The sequence below is a fragment of the Panulirus ornatus genome, chromosome 56, assembly GCF_036320965.1.
Source record: "Panulirus ornatus isolate Po-2019 chromosome 56, ASM3632096v1, whole genome shotgun sequence".
Taxonomy (NCBI): domain Eukaryota; kingdom Metazoa; phylum Arthropoda; class Malacostraca; order Decapoda; family Palinuridae; genus Panulirus; species Panulirus ornatus.
This window is the reverse complement of record NC_092279.1, coordinates 26421708-26442054: the sequence shown is the minus strand read 5'-3', so window position 1 is coordinate 26442054 and position 20347 is coordinate 26421708. Positions and strand designations below refer to the sequence as shown.

General features: G+C 40.7%; 1 protein-coding gene across 2 annotated transcripts in view; it reads right to left on the bottom strand.

Moving 5' to 3' along the window:
- Positions 1 to 3772: 3772 nt before the first annotated feature.
- Ipp (inositol polyphosphate 1-phosphatase) overlaps positions 3773 to 20347 on the bottom strand; it is a 29969-nt gene continuing 13394 nt past the window's right edge. Inside the window, exons 4-7 of one of the 2 annotated variants that reach the window (XM_071694154.1) lie at positions 8295 to 8466; positions 7956 to 8115; positions 7486 to 7590; positions 3773 to 6818 (exon numbers count right to left, since the gene is read on the bottom strand). In XM_071694154.1, coding sequence (XP_071550255.1) covers positions 6660 to 6818; positions 7486 to 7590; positions 7956 to 8115; positions 8295 to 8466 — 596 coding nt within the window. In that variant the 3' untranslated portion in view covers positions 3773 to 6659. Of the gene's footprint in view, positions 6819 to 7485; positions 7591 to 7955; positions 8191 to 8294; positions 8467 to 20347 lie in introns of both variants that reach the window. The other variant, XM_071694153.1, reaches the window with a different exon arrangement.

Below are 20347 nucleotides of genomic sequence, written 5' to 3'. Positions count from 1 at the left end.
GTTGATAGACCCACGACTGATTATATCACATCTGAAGGAAGGGCAACCACGTTTTAGTTGTTCCTCACACAAAATAGCTTCTTCCTTGTTGCTATAGTAGACTCAAGCACTAGGTGAAGCAGTAGGACTCCTGGGTTTCTTGGAATAAAATGCACAGTTACAAGCTAAATGTCCTACATTGCTTTGCAGAAAAATTTCTTTCTTCTTTAGATGTATGCAAGGTAAAAACATTAACCAGAGTGTTGCCACTGGGGTAAGGTGCTTTGCTAGATGTTTTTTAGTGGTCTTCTTCAGGGTTTCGAAGAGTGGTCCTCAATGTGCAGTTAGATACCATTTTGTAAAAATAACCACTTCTGACAACATCCAAAGAGTCTTTTCCCTCAACATACTAAATTCGTAGTAGCACTTCCTCAGAAACTGTTCTCTGAGGACTGAGCAGTGGAGACCCTCATAAAACTTACTTAAGCCTGACAAATCTACCCACTGGTCAAAGTAGCAACATATTTAGGGAACAAATTGCACTATGTAACTGTGGTCTATCCTCTGTCAGGGTTGATCTCCCTAAACCTAAAATGATATCCATCATATGTTGGTACATGCTAAAGAATGTTGGCCTTCACCTTTTCATAGTTACTAGCCAGATCACTATGAAAAATAATATTCTCTTCTAAAGCCTTAGCAATAAAAGACACAGATAGACAACCCAAACCTCAAACCTCTTCACATGTTAACATTGTCCACTTGTTTGTCTTGTATAGATAGGTTTGGTTTCGGTGCAGGAGCTAGAGCGATGGTTTCCTAACTTGATAAGTTGCATTGTGAAAGTTTAAGTTTTTTAATTCATGCTTTCTTTTCCTATTACCTTCTTCTTGTCATTACTCTTATTCCCTTTCTTTTATTTCAGAAAATCCTGCTCCTCCAAAACCTTTATGGGATCATCATCACCTTAATATCCAAGTTCCTTTCCAACCTTCAATGTATCAGTCAACAGTGGATACTTCATTATGTAGACAACTTCTTGAATGAATGATTGTGGAATTAAGTAATGTGATATGGAAAGTCATTGCCTCACCTCTTTCTGGATGTAGGTCTCTGCTGTCTATCACTTGTAATATCAAACATTTCAGGTCTGGGCACCGTTAGATTGTCATAGGATATTTTTAAGTTGTTGTTGATGGATATATATATATATATTATATTATATTTTTATTATACTTTGTCGCTGTCTCCCGCGTTTGCGAGGTAGCACAAGGAAACAGACGAAAGAAATGGCCCAACCCCCCCATACACATGTATATACATACGTCCACACACGCAAATATACATACCTACACAGCTTTCCATGGTTTACCCCAGACGCTTCACATGCCTTGATTCAATCCACTGACAGCACGTCAACCCTGGTATACCACATCGCTCCAATTCACTCTATTCCTTGCCCTCCTTTCACCCTCCTGCATGTTCAGGCCCCGATCACACAAAATCTTTTTCACTCCATCTTTCCACCTCCAATTTGGTCTCCCTCTTCTCCTCGTTCCCTCCACCTCCGACACATATATCCTCTTGGTCAATCTTTCCTCACTCATTCTCTCCATGTGCCCAAACCACTTCAAAACACCCTCTTCTGCTCTCTCAACCACGCTCTTTTTATTTCCACACATCTCTCTTACCCTTACGTTACTCACTCGATCAAACCACCTCACACCACACATTGTCCTCAAACATCTCATTTCCAGCACATCCATCCTCCTGCGCACAACTCTATCCATAGCCCACGCCTCGCAACCATACAACATTGTTGGAACCACTATTCCTTCAAACATACCCATTTTTGCTTTCCGAGATAATGTTCTCGACTTCCACACATTCTTCAAGGCCCCCAGAATTTTTGCCCCCTCCCCCACCCTATGATCCACTTCCGCTTTCATGGTTCCATCCACTGCCAGATCCACTTCCAGATATCTAAAACACTCATGGTGAGGTGCCTGAGGATTGGCGGAATGCGTGCATAGTGCCATTGTACAAAGGCAAAGGGGATAAGAGTGAGTGCTCAAATTACAGAGGTATAAGTTTGTTGAGTATTCCTGGTAAATTATATGGGAGGGTATTGATTGAGAGGGTGAAGGCATGTACAGAGCATCAGATTGGGGAAGAGCAGTGTGGTTTCAGAAGTGGTAGAGGATGTGTGGATCAGGTGTTTGCTTTGAAGAATGTATGTGAGAAATACTTAGAAAAGCAAATGGATTTGTATGTAGCATTTATGGATCTGGAGAAGGCATACGATAGAGTTGATAGAGATGCTCTGTGGAAGGTATTAAGAATATATGGTGTGGGAGGAAAGTTGTTAGAAGCAGTGAAAAGTTTTTATCGAGGATGTAAGGCATGTGTACGTGTAGGAAGAGAGGAAAGTGATTGGTTCTCAGTGAATGTAGGTTTGCGGCAGGGGTGTGTGATGTCTCCATGGTTGTTTAATTTGTTTATGGATGGGGTTGTTAGGGAGGTAAATGCAAGAGTTTTGGAAAGAGGGGCAAGTATGAAGTCTGTTGGGGATGAGAGAGCTTGGGAAGTGAGTCAGTTGTTGTTCGCTGATGATACAGCGCTGGTGGCTGATTCATGTGAGAAACTGCAGAAGCTGGTGACTGAGTTTGGTAAAGTGTGTGGAAGAAGAAAGTTAAGAGTAAATGTGAATAAGAGCAAGGTTATTAGGTACAGTAGGGTTGAGGGTCAAGTCAATTGGGAGGTGAGTTTGAATGGAGAAAAACTGGAGGAAGTGAAGTGTTTTAGATATATATATATATATATATATATATATATATATATATATATATATATATATATATATATATATATATAAACAAGACTTCATCTTTTTTGTATATACATCTAAAAGTGACAATATTTATATCCATAAGAATATATGGTGTGGGAGGCAAGTTGTTAGAAGCAGTGAAAAGTTTTTATCGAGGATGTAAGGCATGTGTACGTGTAGGAAGAGAGGAAAGTGATTGGTTCTCAGTGAATGTAGGTTTGCGGCAGGGGTGTGTGATGTCTCCATGGTTGTTTAATTTGTTTATGGATGGGGTTGTTAGGGAGGTAAATGCAAGAGTCTTGGAAAGAGGGGCAAGTATGAAGTCTGTTGGGGATGAGAGAGCTTGGGAAGTGAGTCAGTTGTTGTTCGCTGATGATACAGCGCTGGTGGCGGATTCATGTGAGAAACTGCAGAAGCTGGTGACGGAGTTTGGTAAAGTGTGTGGAAGAAGAAAGTTAGGAGTAAATGTGAATAAGAGCAAGGTTATTAGGTACAGTAGGGTTGAGGGTCAAGTCAATTGGGAGGTGAGTTTGAATGGAGAAAAACTGGAGGAAGTGAAGTGTTTTAGATATCTGGGAGTGGATCTGTCAGCGGATGGAACCATGGAAGCGGAAGTGGATCATAGGGTGGGGGAGGGGGCGAAAATTTTGGGAGCCTTGAAAAATGTGTGGAAGTCGAGAACATTATCTCGGAAAGCAAAAATGGGTATGTTTGAAGGAATAGTGGTTCCAACAATGTTGTATGGTTGCGAGGCGTGGGCTATGGATAGAGTTGTGCGCAGGAGGATGGATGTGCTGGAAATGAGATGTTTGAGGACAATGTGTGGTGTGAGGTGGTTTGATCGAGTAAGTAACGTAAGGGTAAGAGAGATGTGTGGAAATAAAAAGAGCGTGGTTGAGAGAGCAGAAGAGGGTGTTTTGAAATGGTTTGGGCACATGGAGAGAATGAGTGAGGAAAGATTGACCAAGAGGATATATGTGTCGGAGGTGGAGGGAACGAGGAGAAGAGGGAGACCAAATTGGAGGTGGAAAGATGGAGTGAAAAGGATTTTGTGTGATCGGGGCCTGAACATGCAGGAGGGTGAAAGGAGGGCAAGGAATAGAGTGAATTGGAGCGATGTGGTATACAGGGGTTGACGTGCTGTCAGTGGATTGAATCAAGGCATGTGAAGCGTCCGGGGTAAACCATGGAAAGCTGTGTAGGTATGTATATTTGCGTGTGTGGACGTGTGTATGTACATGTGTATGGGGGGGGGTTGGGCCATTTCTTTCGTCTGTGTCCTTGCGCTACCTCGCAACCGCGGGAGACAGCGACGAGGTATAAAAAAAAAAAAAAAAAAAAAAATTTATATCCACAGTCTAGGTTCCTTGAAGACAGCAGAAGTATTTCACAATCCTTACTCCTTTTGCTGTTATCGTAGCCATGTCTTTTAGTGAATTCTCGTAGCTAAATCCCATAGCTAAATTTAGTAGCCTTCAATCCAAGTTATCTAATCTATCCATATCTCTGATGCCTGTTTCCTTTGGGAACTCCTGTCAAGGGGCTAGCAAAAGGGTCTCCACTTACCGATTTCCTAACATGCATCCCATGCACACACACTATTCCATGCATTCTTCCACCATTTCTCTCCTTCTAGTCTTCTTCCACTCTATTTCCCCATGTCACTCATGACATCCAAGACAACTGCCTTAATCCACCCCATCAGGGAAAACATCTCCTTTTTCTATGCAAACTTAGTTACCATGCAGCAGTACATTCACATACCTGATTCTTAATACAATTGAAATCCAATTCTTAATTGTATGAACAAAAGCAAAGTAATATACATATGTCATTTTTGGAACAACACAGTAATATAATCTTATTAACATATTTAGGTTTCATCTGTAATTCTCTACCAAACAGATTAGGATTCAAGACTCATCTCCAATCAATGATGATCTCCTTTTCTTGTACCTTTCATTATATTAACACTGATCTTCTTCACCAACCTATCATCTACCAAATTTTCAACATACTGTCTTTAAAGATTTGTTCATAAGATTTTGTATGATTTCTGCACAATGCATATCATTCTCGCATCTTTATTATTTTCCAAAATTTGTTTTCCTCGTCTAACAATCCTATATAAACTGTCCATCCCAAGATTTTATTTTTAAGTGATTTGGACTAAGGACAAATTAGATTTCATATACGCTTAATGCAGATGGTACTAGCACACTTTATGCTAAAGTACTGCCTCATCCTTATGAAATAAATGTTCTCAGTATAACAATTTGGCTTTTATTAACATTCACCTTTTTCCCCCTATTCTTATATTCTCTTTCAAACTGTCTCACAAGATCCTGCAGTCTATCTGTTTCCACCTATCAAAAATCTTCCATGTTTTATGTCATGTTTTATTCCTTTTTATCTATTATCAGTTTTAAAAAAAACCTATATCAAATGTCATGAATCTTTTTTCAACACATTCCACATAAATAATAAACCACTATGACCATGCAAGGAATCAATGTCTTTCTTCTTCAAACTCATGACACTCAGTCACATCTCCTTTTACTATTAAATATGCTCTACTCCTGTAAAAACACTTCACTCCTTCCATATGCTTCATTTCCTCAACATACATTCCACAATTCCCTGTCAAGTCTACCATACTCATTTTCATGTCCATAAAAGCTACAAGTAAACTACTTCTGTCTTTATTATCTCTTCATAACATGGTAAACATTTGACCCATCTTGCTATTTGTGACCTTTTCAGTTATTGTTACCAATCTCTCATATATCTTGCCTGTTTTGCTTTGCAAACTAATTCCCCTACAGTATTTACAATTATTCTTGACACATTCCCTTAAACAAAGGTAAATTTATTGCATCCATCTTATCCTCTGGCAAAGAGGCTTCATTCCAGGCTCTTGTGCATAGTTCATGAAAACTTCCATAAACTAACTTGTCTTTCTTCCTGAGAATCTCTCCGGTCACTTTATATATGCTGCACCTCACCATATCTTTGGCATTACTTTCATCGCTCCCTTACAGTCATTTAGCATGGAACATCCTTCTAATCTCTAGTATTCCGGCAACTTTGATATCAATAGAGCCTCAAAATATTCCCTCTATCTTATGGATGCAAAATGATTGCTGTCACCATTCATATTTCTAATCTTAACCACTACACACTCTTCCTTTATTCTTTTGATATGACAGTTACTCCAATGTGACATTTGAATTACTAGGATAAGTAAAATATACTAGTTACTCCAGTGTCATTCTGAATTTCTTGGGTAAGTAAAATATAAAGTAACAAAAAATAAGAACTGTAATACTCTGGAAGGAAAGCATACATTCATCACCGGAATGTGACTGAAAATAGTACCAAACACACTATGGCATTTCATGTCTTGAAAATAGATGACATATGCTTCATTATTAGGGATAACATTAATTACAAAAAATGTAACTACTTAAAGACCAGATATATAAGCTTCTGTGAAATAACATGAAATGTAACTAATTTCATTACTTTCACTATGAAGACATTACAATGTACTGTACATTTCATAACTAAGGAAAGGTTGGCTGATTTGGGCCTTGGGATAATGGACTGACTAGCTAGTAAAGGCCCTGCCTAGCAATAAGTTTGAGTCAGCAATGGACAGGTTGTGAGTGCAGGGCACTTTCTTACAGAATATAGCATTTTCCACCCTATTTCTGCACGGATAAAGCTGACTATTCTTGACCAGGTTGAATTTATTATATCTATTTGGATTATGCTCTGCAAAAAGTCCCACTTATGATGGGGAAAAGAGACTGGAAAAGATGATGGTGTAATTCTCAGTACACTATCATCAATCTGCAACACACTGTAGGATGGTGGACAACACACCTGGATCCCTGTATGCTACAAATCCACCTTCATTGCTCCACTGTAAGCTAAGCTGTGCTGGACTGTCATTCGGTTTATGGTACCTGATCTGCAGTTCTCTCAGAGTGTTCTTGTCAACATCCTGAAACAATAGACACTGCAAAAGTCTCACCTCCAAATTAAAGATATCTGAACATTCTTCAGCATTCCACTACCATTTGCTACAGTACACAGTTTTTGAATATATGAAAGGCAACCCTATGTAGTCTATTTTTATATGATGCAGTGTTTCCCACTATATATATTTTTGCCCTGTCCACACATGGGATGGATAGACGAGAAAGTTTTGCAGCTACTGGTATGCACAGCAAAGTGGCTGGCATTACATCCATCTGCCTCTTAATCTCCATCCTATGGACTAGATACCCATTTCACACCTAGGGGAATTTAGGGGACACTCTGATGCTGCCATGAGCAAGGATTGATCCTACAAATTCAAGCTTAACATTTAAGATCAAATTACTTGGTTACTAAGCATCCATATTCATTCAAGTCTCACCAATATATTATCTGTCTTCCTGTCTTAAACACTCATAGATGTAAATAATCTGTTTATCTGGACATGATTCATGACACCCAATTATGAAGCTGTGAGTAATGAGACAGGATAAGATTACTTGGCCCAACATAATCAAAGCATTTATTGATTACGATACAGAAGTACATTCTGATGTGACTAACACAAATCTGAGATGAGGTAGTGGAAAGTGATGAGGTAATGCTTTAATTCATTCATTTAGGATACTTACCACTTCTTTTGCGTGATGACTGATCTTGTTGTAGATAACAACACCACCTCCCTGAGCTTCCAAAATTCCATGAGGAGCAGCTGTGTCCCAGCGAAATGTAGATCCCTGTAGTAATAGCAGTGATTATCAGTATCATACCAGTACGAAGCTAAGTGAATATGATGAACAATCAGTCCAAATTCTTCAGTTAAGCAGAATTTCAAAAGTACAAAGCATCGTGAAAATCACAAATAGGAGTAACTTATGTAGCTGAATACCTGTTACATTTTTAGTTTCATCATAATATCTAATCAACCAGACTCTGAGAGTCTAATATTTCATTCTAAAGCTGAATGTTTGATCAGTATCAGGATATTCTGAAAGATATTGAATAATATCCAGTTTTGAGTACGAGAAATAACATACAATATATATCTACAAAGACTCATGACTGGTTAAGGTAAAACATTCAATGTCACTTTCATTTTTACCTTAGTAGATACACAAGCAGCTGCATATCCTAAAGCCACCACCAGAAGCTTGTATCCAGCACCTGTAGCATGTACTACATTGAAGTTCTTGTTAAACTTCTGATACAATTCTAAATCTTCACTGGATGACATTACAAGTACAGCACGTCCGTCTTCAGGGCTGAGTGTGTTAAGTGGTACGTTATGAATGTTGATACCTTGGTGGCTCACTCCCCAGTATACCTGACCCTGCCAACTGCAGTGAATATGATATCAGTGATCAGCAATAAACAGAGATTTCGCAAGAAAAAAAATAAATTCACATAAACAGAAGAGAGTATGAAGACAGTATTTCTCTACCTTTGGCTCTCTTTATCAAACAGAGCAAATGGCTGATTGATGACACCTCCCACAGGCAAACCAGACATGCGGTCATACAAGCCAATGAGCACTGTAACACAAGGAAGCCCATGGTTGTATATATCCCCACGATTTGTCCCTGATTCACCCTTTACGTACTCCCCTGTTGAATCTGAAAACCAAGCACATGATGGATCAGATATAGGCAGAAGTTTTCAACATACTGATTCATGAGAGAAGATGCACAGCACCTAATCCTTCCCCTGAAAAGATCTTCAAGTTCAAATTCAATTACGAATAAACAACTGAAAAATGTATAAACATGAAGAGAAATAGAAATATTAAGTATAATATTCCCAAACATTAAAATCACTTCATTACTGTGTACATATTACAATATTCACATCTCCATTATAAGATTTTAAGTCTAACATTCTTTTGCATGTGTCTTACAATACTGAACTCATAAGCCTTTAGAGAAAAATTTATGACATAAGCATACTTCAGCATCCTTGCTATAAGGCAATCAAGAGATAAATTATGAGGGCATCTTGTAATTCTTAAATAAAAGACTCTTATGCAATCATTCAAGTCTTTGCTAAATAGGTCCAAGTTAAAATCAGGATGCATATTATGTTATAAATGGAAATGGTGAAGAGCTTGTAAAATCGTGGTCTGAAAAAAGACTAGTGATTGGGAATACTTGGTTTAAAAAGAGGGATCCACATAAATATTGAGTGGGAGAGATGGTCAACAGGCATCATTGGATTGCATATTAACTGATAGGCATGTAAAAGAGAGACTTTTGGATGTAAATATACTGAGAAGAGCACCTGGTGGGATGTCTGATCACTATCTTCTGGAGGCGATCACTATCTTCTGGAGGCAAGGGTGAAGATTTGTGGATGTCTTCGAAACAGAGGAAACAATGTTGGGGAGAAGAGTGGTAAGAGTAAGTGAGATGTGTGAAAAAAACTAGGAAATAATGAGTATAGAATGGAAAAAGGTGAGAGTTAATGAAGCAAGGGTAGTGAATGAGGAATGGGAGATATTTACATAAAAGTGATGGCATGAGCAAGAGATGCATGTGGCAGGTGGGCAGATTAGAAAGGATAGTGAGTGGTGGGATGAAGGAGTTGCTAATGAAAGAGAAAAGAGAGGTGTTTGGGCAGTACTTACGGGGAAGGAGTGCAAATGATTGGGAGAAGTATAAGAGAAAGCAGCAGGAGGTCAAGAAGAAGGTGCAGGGGTTGAAAGAGAGTAAAAATGAGAGTTGGGGTGAGAGAGTATCATTAAACTTTAGGGAGAATAAAAAGATGTTTTGGAAGGAGGTAAATAATGTGCAAAAGACTAGGAAACAAATGGGAACATTGGTAAAGGAGGCAAATGGGGAATTGATAACAGGTAGATGAAGTGAGGAGGAGATGGAGTGAACATTTTGAAGGTTTGTCAAATGTGTTTGTTGATACAGTGGTAGATGTAGGGTGTTTTGGTCAGGGTCATCTATGAAGAGAGAGTCATGAAGAGTGGTTGGGTGATAACAGAAGAGGTGGTTAAAGCCTTGCAGATGATAAAATGCAGCAGGGCACCTGGAGTGGATGGTACTGCAACTGAATATATCAAGAAAGGGGGTGACTGTTGCTGAGTGGATGGTAAGGATATTCAATGTATGTATAGATAATGGTGAGGTACCTGATGATTCGCGGAATGTATGCATGGTGCCACCAAATAAAGGAAAGGGGATAAAGGTGAGTGTTCAAACTAGAGAGGTATAGGTTTGTTGAGTATACCTGGTAACTTGTATGGTAGGGTAATGTTTGAGAGGGCTAAGGCATGTACAGAGCATCAGACTGCAGAGGAGCAGTGTGGTTTCAGAAGTGGTAGAGGATAGGTGGATCAAGTGCTTACTTTGAAGAATGTGCATGAGAAATACTAAGAAAAACACATAGATTTGTTTGTGGCATTTATGTGTCTGGAGAAGGTACATGATAGGGTTTATAGAAATACTTTGTGGAAGGTCTTAAGAATATATGGTGGGGGAGGTAAGCTGCTAGAGCAATGAGATCTTTTTATCAAGGGTGTAAGGCATGTGTATGAGTACGAAGAAAGGAAAGTGAATGGTTCCCAGTGAAGAATGGTCTGTGGCAGGGGTATATGATGCCACCATATCTGTTTAATTTGTTTACTGATGGGATGGTGTGGGAGGTAAATGCAAGAGTCTTGGAGAGAGGGGAGTATGCAGTCTGTGGGGGAAGAGAGTGCCTGGAAAGTGAGTCAGCTGTTGTTCACCAGTGATACAGCACTGGTGATTGAATTGAGTGAGAAAGTGCAGAAGTTGGTGATTGAGTTTGGAAGAGTGTTTAAAAGGAGAAAGTTGAGAGTGGATATGAATGAAAGCAAGGTTATTAGGTTTAGCATGGTTAAGGGACAAGTCAATTGGTGATGTAAGTTTGAATGGGTAAAAATGGAGGAAAAGAAGTGTTTTGGATAACTGGGAGTGGACATGACAGCAAATGGAACCATGGAAGTGGATGTAAGTCATAGGGTGGGGGAGGAGTTGAAGGGTCTGGTAGCAATGAAGAATGCATGGAAAGAGAGAACGTTATCTGTGAGGGCAAAAATGGATATGTTTGAAGGAATAGTTGCCCCATATTATAATATAGTTGCAAGGCATGGACTATAGATAGGGTTGTGTGGAGGAGGGTGGATGTGTTGAAAATGAAATGTTTGAAGACAATATGTGGTGCGAGGTGCTTTGATCGAGTAAGTAATGAAAAGGTAAGAGAGATGTGTGGTAACAAAAAGAGTGAGGTTGAGAGAGTAGAATAGGGTATGTTGAAATGGTATGAATGTATGGAGAGAATGAGAGAGAAAAGGTTGACAAAGAGGTTATGTTTCAAAAGTGGAGGGAACAAGGAGAATGGGGAGACCAAACTGGAAATGGACAGAGGAATGAAAAATATTTTGAGCGATTGGGGCCTGAACATGCAGGAAGTTGAAAGGTGTGCATGGAATAGGATGAACTGGAATGACATGGTATACTGGGGTCAATGTGCTATCAATGGACTGAACTAGAGCATGTGAAATGTCTGGGGTAAACCATGAAAAGTTTTATAGGGCATGGATGTTGATATGAAGCTGTGGTTTCAGTGCATTACACATGAAAGCTCATGTATGGATGTGAGTGGATGTGGCCCTTCTTCATCTGTTTCCTGGCACTATCTCGCTGATGTATGGGGTGGTGATCAGGCACGGGGAGAAGAGGAGAGTCTTATGTTATAATAATTTTTCTTTCATACATTAGTGCTATTTCCTGTAAGGCAGGATAGCATCAGGAATGGATGATGGCAAACAATTATGAATATGTACATGTGTATGTATATGTTTTTTTTTTTTCCAAAGGAAGGAACAGAGAAGGGGGCTGGATGAGGATGTTTCCTCAGATGCCCAGTCCTCTGTTCTTATCGCTACCTCAATGACGAGGGAAATGGCGAATGGTATGAAAGAAAGAAAGATATATATATATATATATATATATATTTTTCTTACTTTGCTTTGTTGCTGTCTCCCGTGTTTGCGAGGTAGCGCAAGAAAACACACAGAAGAAAAGGCCCAACCCACCCCCATACACATGTATATACATACATGTCCACACACGCAAATATACATACCCATACATCTCAATGTACACATATATATACACACACAGACACATACATATATATACATGCACACAATTCACAATGTCTGCCTTTATTCATTCCCATCGCCACTTCGCCACACATGGAATACCATCCCCCTCCCCCCCTCATGTGTGTGAGATAGTGCTAGGAAAAGACAACAAAGGCCCCATTCGTTTACACTCAGTCTCTAGCCGTCATGCAATAATGCCTGAACCACAGCTCCCTTTCCACATCAAGGCCCCACAGAACTTTCCATGGTTTACCCCAGACGCTTCACATGCCCTGATTCAATCCATTGACAGCACGTCGACCCTGGTATACCACATCAATCCAATTCACTCTATTCCTTGCCCGCCTTTCACCCTCCTGCATGTTCAGGCCCCGATCACTTAAAATCTTTTTCACTCCATCTTTCCACCTCCAATCTGGTCTCCCACTTCTCCTTGTTCCCTCCACCTCCGACACATATATCCTCTTGGTCAATTTTTCCTCACTCATTCTCTCCATGTGCCCAAACCATTTCAAAACACCCTCTTCTGCACTCTCAACCACGCTCTTTTTATTTCCACACATCTCTCTTACCCTTACATTACTTACTCGATCAAACCACCTCACACCACATATTGTCCTCAAACATCTCATTTCCAGCACATCCATCCTCCTGCGCACAACTCTATCCATAGCCCACACCTCGCAACCATACAACATTGTTGGAACCACTATTCCTTCAAACATATCCATTTTTGCTTTCCGAGATAATGTCCTCGACTTCCACACATTCTTCCAGGCTCCCAGGATTTTCGCCCCCTCCCCCACCCTATGATTCACTTCCGCTTCCATGGTTCCATCCACTACCAGATTCACTCCCAGATATCTAAAACACTTTACTTCCTCCAGTTTTTCTCCATTCAAACTTACCTCCCAGTTGACTTGACCCTCAACCCTACTGTACCTAATAACCTTGCTCTTATTCACATTTACTCTTAACTTTCTTCTTTCACACACTTTACCAAACTCAGTCACCAGCTTCTGCAGTTTCTTACATGAATCAGCCACCAGCGCTGTATCATCAGCGAACAACAACTGACTCACTTCCCAAGCTTTCTCATCCACAACAGACTGCATACTTGCCCCTTTTTCCCAAACTCTTGCATTCACCTCCCTAACAACCCTATCCATAAACAAATTAAACAACCATGGAGACATCACACACCCCTGCCACAAACCTACATTCACTGAGAAACAAACATTTTCCTCTCTTCTTATACGTACACATGCCTTACATCCTCGATAAAAACTTTTCATTGCTTCTAACAACTTGCCTCCCACACCATATATTCTTAATACCTTCCACAGAGCATCTCTATCAACTCTCTCATATGCCTTCTCCAGATCCATAAATGCTACATACAAATGCATTTGCTTTTCTAAGTATTTCTCACACACATTCTTCAAAGCAAACACCTGATCCACACATCCTCTACCACTTCTGAAACCACAATGCTCTTCCCCAATCTGATGTTCTGTACATGCCTTCACCCTCTCAATCAATACCCTCCCATATAATTTACCACGAATACTCAACAAACTTATACCTCTGTAATTTGAGCACTCACTCTTATCCCCTTTGCCTTTGTACAATGGCACTATGCAAGCATTCCGCCAATCCTCAGGCACGTCACCATGAATCATACATACATTAAATAACCTTACCAACCAGTCAACAATGCAGTCACCCCCTTTTTTAATAAATTCCACTGCAATACCATACAAACCTGCTGACTTGCCGGCTTTCATCTTCCGCAACGCTTTTACTACCTCTTCTCTGTATATATATATATATATATATATATATATATATATATATATATATATATCTTTTCTTTTTTCTTTCAAACTATTTGCCATTTCCCGCATTAGCGAGGTAGTGTTAAGAACAGAGGACTGGGCCTTTGAGAGAATACCCTCACCTGGCCCAATTCTCTGTTACTTCTTTCAGAAAATTAGAAAAAAACGAGAGGGGAGGATTTTCATTCCCCGCTCCCTCCCCTTTTAGTCGCCTTCTACGACATGCAGGGAATACGTGCGAAGTATTCTTTCTCCCCTACCCCCAGGGAAAATATATATATATATATATATATATATATATATATATATATATATATATATATATATATATATATATATATATATATATATATATATTTTTTTTTTTGAAAGTTGATGGAGAGAGGTGGGTGATTATTGGTGCATATGCACCTGGGCATGAGAAGAAAGATCATGAGAGGCAAGTGTTTTGGGAGCAGCTAAATGAGTGTGTTAGCGGTTTTGATGCACGAGACCGGGTTATAGTGATGGGTGATTTGAATGCAAAGGTGAGTAATGTGGCAGTTGAGGGAATAATTGGTATGCATGGGGTGTTCAGTGTTGTAAATGGAAATGGTGAAGAGCTTGTAGATTTATATGCTGAAAAAGGACTGATGATTGGGAATACCTGGTTTAAAAAGCGAGATATACATAAGTATACTTATGTAAGTAGGAGAGATGGCCAGAGAGCGTTATTGGATTACGTGTTAATTGACAGGCGTGCGAAAGAGAGACTTTTGGATGTTAATGTGCTGAGAGGTGCAACTGGAGGGATGTCTGATCATTATCTTGTGGAGGCTAAGGTGAAGATTAGTATGGGTTTTCAGAAAAGAGGAGTGAATGTTGGGGTGAAGAAGGTGGTGAGAGTAAGTGAGCTTGGGAAGGAGACCTGTGTGGGGAAGTACCAGGAGAGACTGTGTACAGAATGGAAAAAGGTGAGAACAATGGAAGTAAGGGGAGTGGGGGAGGAATGGGATGTATTTAGGGAATCAGTGATGGATTGCGCAAAAGATGCTTGTGGCATGAGAAGAGTGGGAGGTGGGTTGTTTAGAAAGGGTAGTGAGTGGTGGGATGAAGAAGTAAGAGTATTAGTGAAAGAGAAGAGAGAGGCATTTGGACGATGTTTGCAGGGAAAAAATGCAATTGAGTGGGAGAAGTATAAAAGAAAGAGACAGGAGGTCAAGAGAAAGGTGCAAGAGGTGAAAAAAAGGGCAAATGAGAGTTGGGGTGAGAGACTATCAGTAAATTTTAGGGAGAATAAAAAGATGTTCTGGAAGGAGGTAAATAGGGTGCGTAAGACAAGGGAGCAAATGGGAACTTCAGTGAAGGGCGTAAATGGGGAGGTGAAAACAAGTAGCGGTGATGTGAGAAGGAGATGGAATGAGTATTTTGAAGGTTTGTTGAATGTGTCTGATGACACAGTGGCAGATATAGGGTGTTTTGGTCGAGGTGGTGTGCAAAGTGAGAGGGTTAGGGAAAATGATTTGGTAAACAGAGAAGAGGTAGTAAAAGCTTTGCGGAAGATGAAAGCCGGCAAGGCAGCAGGTTTGGATGGTATTGCAGTGGAATTTATTAAGAAAGGGGGTGACTGTATTGTTGACTGGTTGGTAAGGTTATTTAATGTATGTATGACTCATGGTGAGGTGCCTGAGGATTGGCGGAATGCGTGCATAGTGCCATTGTACAAAGGCAAAGGGGATAAGAGTGAGTGCTCAAATTACAGAGGTATAAGTTTGTTGAGTATTCCTGGTAAATTATATGGGAGGGTATTGATTGAGAGGGTGAAGGCATGTACAGAGCATCAGATTGGGGAAGAGCAGTGTGGTTTCAGAAGTGGTAGAGGATGTGTGGATCAGGTGTTTGCTTTGAAGAATGTATGTGAGAAATACTTAGAAAAGCAAATGGATTTGTATGTAGCATTTATGGATCTGGAGAAGGCATATGATAGAGTTGATAGAGATGCTCTGTGGAAGGTATTAAGAATATATGGTGTGGGAGGCAAGTTGTTAGAAGCAGTGAAAAGTTTTTATCGAGGATGTAAGGCATGTGTACGTGTAGGAAGAGAGGAAAGTGATTGGTTCTCAGTGAATGTAGGTTTGCGGCAGGGGTGTGTGATGTCTCCATGGTTGTTTAATTTGTTTATGGATGGGGTTGTAAGGGAGGTAAATGCAAGAGTCCTGGAAAGAGGGGCAAGTATGAAGTCTGTTGGGGATGAGAGAGCTTGGGAAGTGAGTCAGTTGTTGTTCGCTGATGATACAGCGCTGGTGGCTGATTCATGTGAGAAACTGCAGAAGCTGGTGACTGAGTTTGGTAAAGTGTGTGGAAGAAGAAAGTTGAGAGTAAATGTGAATAAGAGCAAGGTTATTAGGTACAGTAGGGGTGAGGGTCAAGTCAATTGGGAGGTGAGTTTGAATGGAGAAAAACTGGAGGAAGTGAAGTGTTTTAGATATCTGGGAGTGGATCTGTCAGCGGATGGAACCATGGAAGCGGAAGTGGATCATAGGGTGGGGGAGGGGGCGAAAATTTTGGGAGCCTTGAAAAATGTGTGGAAGTCGAGAACATTATCTCGGAAAGCAAAAATGGGTATGTTTGAGGGAATAGTGGTTCCAACAATGTTGTATGGTTGCGAGGCGTGGGCTATGGATAGAGATGTGCGCAGGAGGATGGATGTGCTGGAAATATGAGATGTTTGAGGACAATGTGTGGTGTGAGGTGGTTTGATCGAGTAAGTAACGTAAGGGTAAGAGAGATGTGTGGAAATAAAAAGAGCGTGGTTGAGAGAGCAGAAGAGGGTGTTTTGAAATGGTTTGGGCACATGGAGAGAATGAGTGAGGAAAGATTGACCAAGAGGATATATGTGTCGGAGGTGGAGGGAACGAGGAGAAGAGGGAGACCAAATTGGAGGTGGAAAGATGGAGTGAAAAAGATTTTGTGTGATCGGGGCCTGAACATGCAGGAGGGTGAAAGGAGGGCAAGGAATAGAGTGAATTGGAGCGATGTGGTATACAGGGTTTGACGTGCTGTCAGTGGATTGAATCAAGGCATGTGAAGCGTCTGGGGTAAACCATGGAAAGCGGTGTAGGTATGTATATTTGCGTGTGTGGACGTGTGTATGTACATGTGTATGGGGGGGGGGTTGGGCCATTTCTTTCGTCTGTTTCCTTGCGCTACCTCGCAAACGCGGGAGACAGCGACAAAGTATAAAAAAAAAAAAAAAAAAATATATATATATATATATATATATATATATATATATATATATATATATATATATATATATATATATATATATTATCCCTGGGGATAGGGGTGAAAGAATACTTCCCACGTATTCCTCGCGTGTCGTAGAAGGCGACTAGAGGGGACGGGAGCGGGGGGCCAGAAATCCTCCCCTCCTTGTATTTTTTAACTTTCTAAAATGGGAAACAGAAGAAGGAGTCATGCGGGGAGTGCTCATCCTCCTCGAAGGCTCAGACTGGGGTGTCTGAATGTGTGTGGATGTACCCAAGATGTGAAAAAAGGAGAGATAGGTAGTATGTTTGAGGAAAGGAACCTGGATGTTTTGGCTCTGAGTGAAACGAAGCTCAAGGGTAAAGGGGAAGAGTGGTTAGGGAATGTCTTAGGAGTAAAGTCAGGGGTTAGTGAGAGGACAAGAGCAAGGGAAGGAGTAGCACTACTCCTGAAACAGGAGTTGTGGGAGTATGTGATAGAATGTAAGAAAGTAAATTCTCGATTAATATGGGTAAAACTGAAAGTTGATGGAGAGAGATGGGTGATTATTGGTGCATATGCACCTGGGCATGAGAAGAAAGATCATGAGAGGCAAGTGTTTTGGGAGCAGCTGAATGAGTATGTTAGTGGTTTTGATGCACGAGACCGGGTTATAGTGATGGGTGATTTGAATGCAAAGGTGAGTAATGTGGCAGTTGAGGGAATAATTGGTATACATGGGGTGTTCAGTGTTGTAAATGGAAATGGTGAAGAGCTTGTAGATTTATGTGCTGAAAAAGGACTGGTGATTGGGAATACCTGGTTTAAAAAGCAAGATATACATAAGTATACATATGTAAGTAGGAAAGATGGCCAGAGAGCATTATTGGATTACGTGTTAATTGACATGCGCGCGAAAGAGAGACTTTTGGATGTTAATGTGCTGAGAGGTGCAACTGGAGGGATGTCTGATCATTATCTTGCGGAGGCTAAGGTGAAGATTTGTATGGGTTTTCAGAAAAGAAGAGTGAATGTTGGGGTGAAGAGGGTGGTGAGAGTAAGTGAGCTTGGGAAGGAGACTTGTGTGAGGAAGTACCAGGAGAGACTGAGTACAGAATGGAAAAAGGTGAGAACAATGGAAGTAAGGGGAGTGGGGGAGGAATGGGATGTATTTAGGGAATCAGTGATGGATTGCGCAAAAGATGCTTGTGGCATGAGAAGAGTGGGAGGTGGGTTGATTAGAAAGGGTAGTGAGTGGTGGGATGAAGAAGTAAGATTATTAGTGAAACACAAGAGAGAGGCATTTGGACGATTTTTGCAGGGAAAAATGCAATTGAGTGGGAGATGTATAAAAGAAAGAGACAGGAGGTCAAGAGAAAGGTGCAAGAGGTGAAAAAGAGGGCAAATGAGAGTTGGGGTGAGAGAGTATCATTAAATTTTAGGGAGAATAAAAAGATGTTCTGGAAGGAGGTAAATAAAGTGCGTAAGACAAGGGAGCAAATGGGAACTTCAGTGAAGGGCGCAAATGGGGAGGTGATAACAAGTAGTGGTGATGTGAGAAGGAGATGGAGTGAGTATTTTGAAGGTTTGGTGAATGTGTTTGATGATAGAGTGGCAAATATAGGGTGTTTTGGTCGAGGTGGTGTGCAAAGTGAGAGGGTTAGGGAAAATGATTTGGTAAACAGAGAAGAGGTAGTAAAAGCTTTGCGGAAGATGAAAGCCGGCAAGGCAGCAGGTTTGGATGGTATTGCAGTGGAATTTATTAAAAAAGGGGGTGACTGTATTATTGACTGGTTGGTAAGGTTATTTAATGTATGTATGACTCATGGTGAGGTGCCTGAGGATTGGCGGAATGCGTGCATAGTGCCATTGTACAAAGGCAAAGGGGATAAGAGTGAGTGCTCAAATTACAGAGGTATAAGTTTGTTGAGTATTCCTGGTAAATTATATGGGAGGGTATTGATTGAGAGGGTGAAGGCATGTACAGAACATCAGATTGGGGAAGAGCAGTGTGGTTTCAGAAGTGGTAGAGGATGTGTGGATCAGGTGTTTGCTTTGAAGAATGTATGTGAGAAATACTTAGAAAAGCAAATGGATTTGTATGTAGCATTTATGGATCTGGAGAAGGTATATGATAGAGTTGATAGAGATGCTCTGTGGAAGGTATTAAGAATATAAGGTGTGGGAGGCAAGTTGTTAGAAGCAGTGAAAAGTTTTTATCGAGGATGTAATGCATGTGTACGTGTAGGAAGAGAGGAAAGTGATCGGTTCTCAGTACCCTTACGTTACTTACTCGATCAAACCACCTCACACCACACATTGTCCTCAAACATCTCATTTCCAGCACATCCATCCTCCTGCGCACAACTCTATCCATATACTTAGAAAAGCAAATGGATTTGTATGTAGCATTTATGGACCTGGCGAAGGCATATGACAAGAGTTGATAGAGATGCTCTGTGGAAGGTATTAAGAATATATGGTGTGGGAGGCAAGTTGTTAGAAGCAGTGAAAAGTTTTTATCGAGGATGTAAGGCATGTGTACGTGTAGGAAGAGAGGAAAGTGATTGGTTCTCAGTGAATGTAGATTTGCGGCAGGGGTGTGTGATGTCTCCATGGTTGTTTAATTTGTTTATGGATGGGGTTGTTAGGGAGGTAAATGCAAGAGTTTTGGAAAGAGGGGCAAGTATGAAGTCTGTTGGGGATGAGAGAGCTTGGGAAGTGAGTCAGTTGTTGTTCGCTGATGATACAGCACTGGTGGCTGATTCATGTGAGAAACTGCAGAAGCTGGTGACTGAGTTTGGTAAAGTGTGTGAAAGAAGAAAGTTAAGAGTAAATGTGAATAAGAGCAAGGTTATTAGGTACAGTAGGGTTGAGGGTCAAGTCAATTGGGAGGTAAGTTTGAATAGAGAAAAACTGGAGGAAGTAAAGTGTTTTAGATATCTGGGAGTGGATCTGGCAGCGGATGGAACCATGGAAGCGGAAGTGGATCATAGGGTGGGGGAGGGGGCAAAAATCCTGGGAGCCTTGAAGAATGTGTGGAAGTCGAGAACATTATCTCGGAAAGCAAAAATGGGTATGTTTGAAGGAATAGTGGTTCCAACAATGTTGTATGGTTGCGAGGCGTGGGCTATGGATAGAGTTGTGCGCAGGAGGATGGATGTGCTGGAAATGAGATGTTTGAGGACAATGTGTGGTGTGAGGTGGTTTGATCGAGTAAGTAACGTAAGGGTAAGAGAGATGTGTGGAAATGAAAAGAGCGTGGTTGAGAGAGCAGAAGAGGGTGTTTTGAAA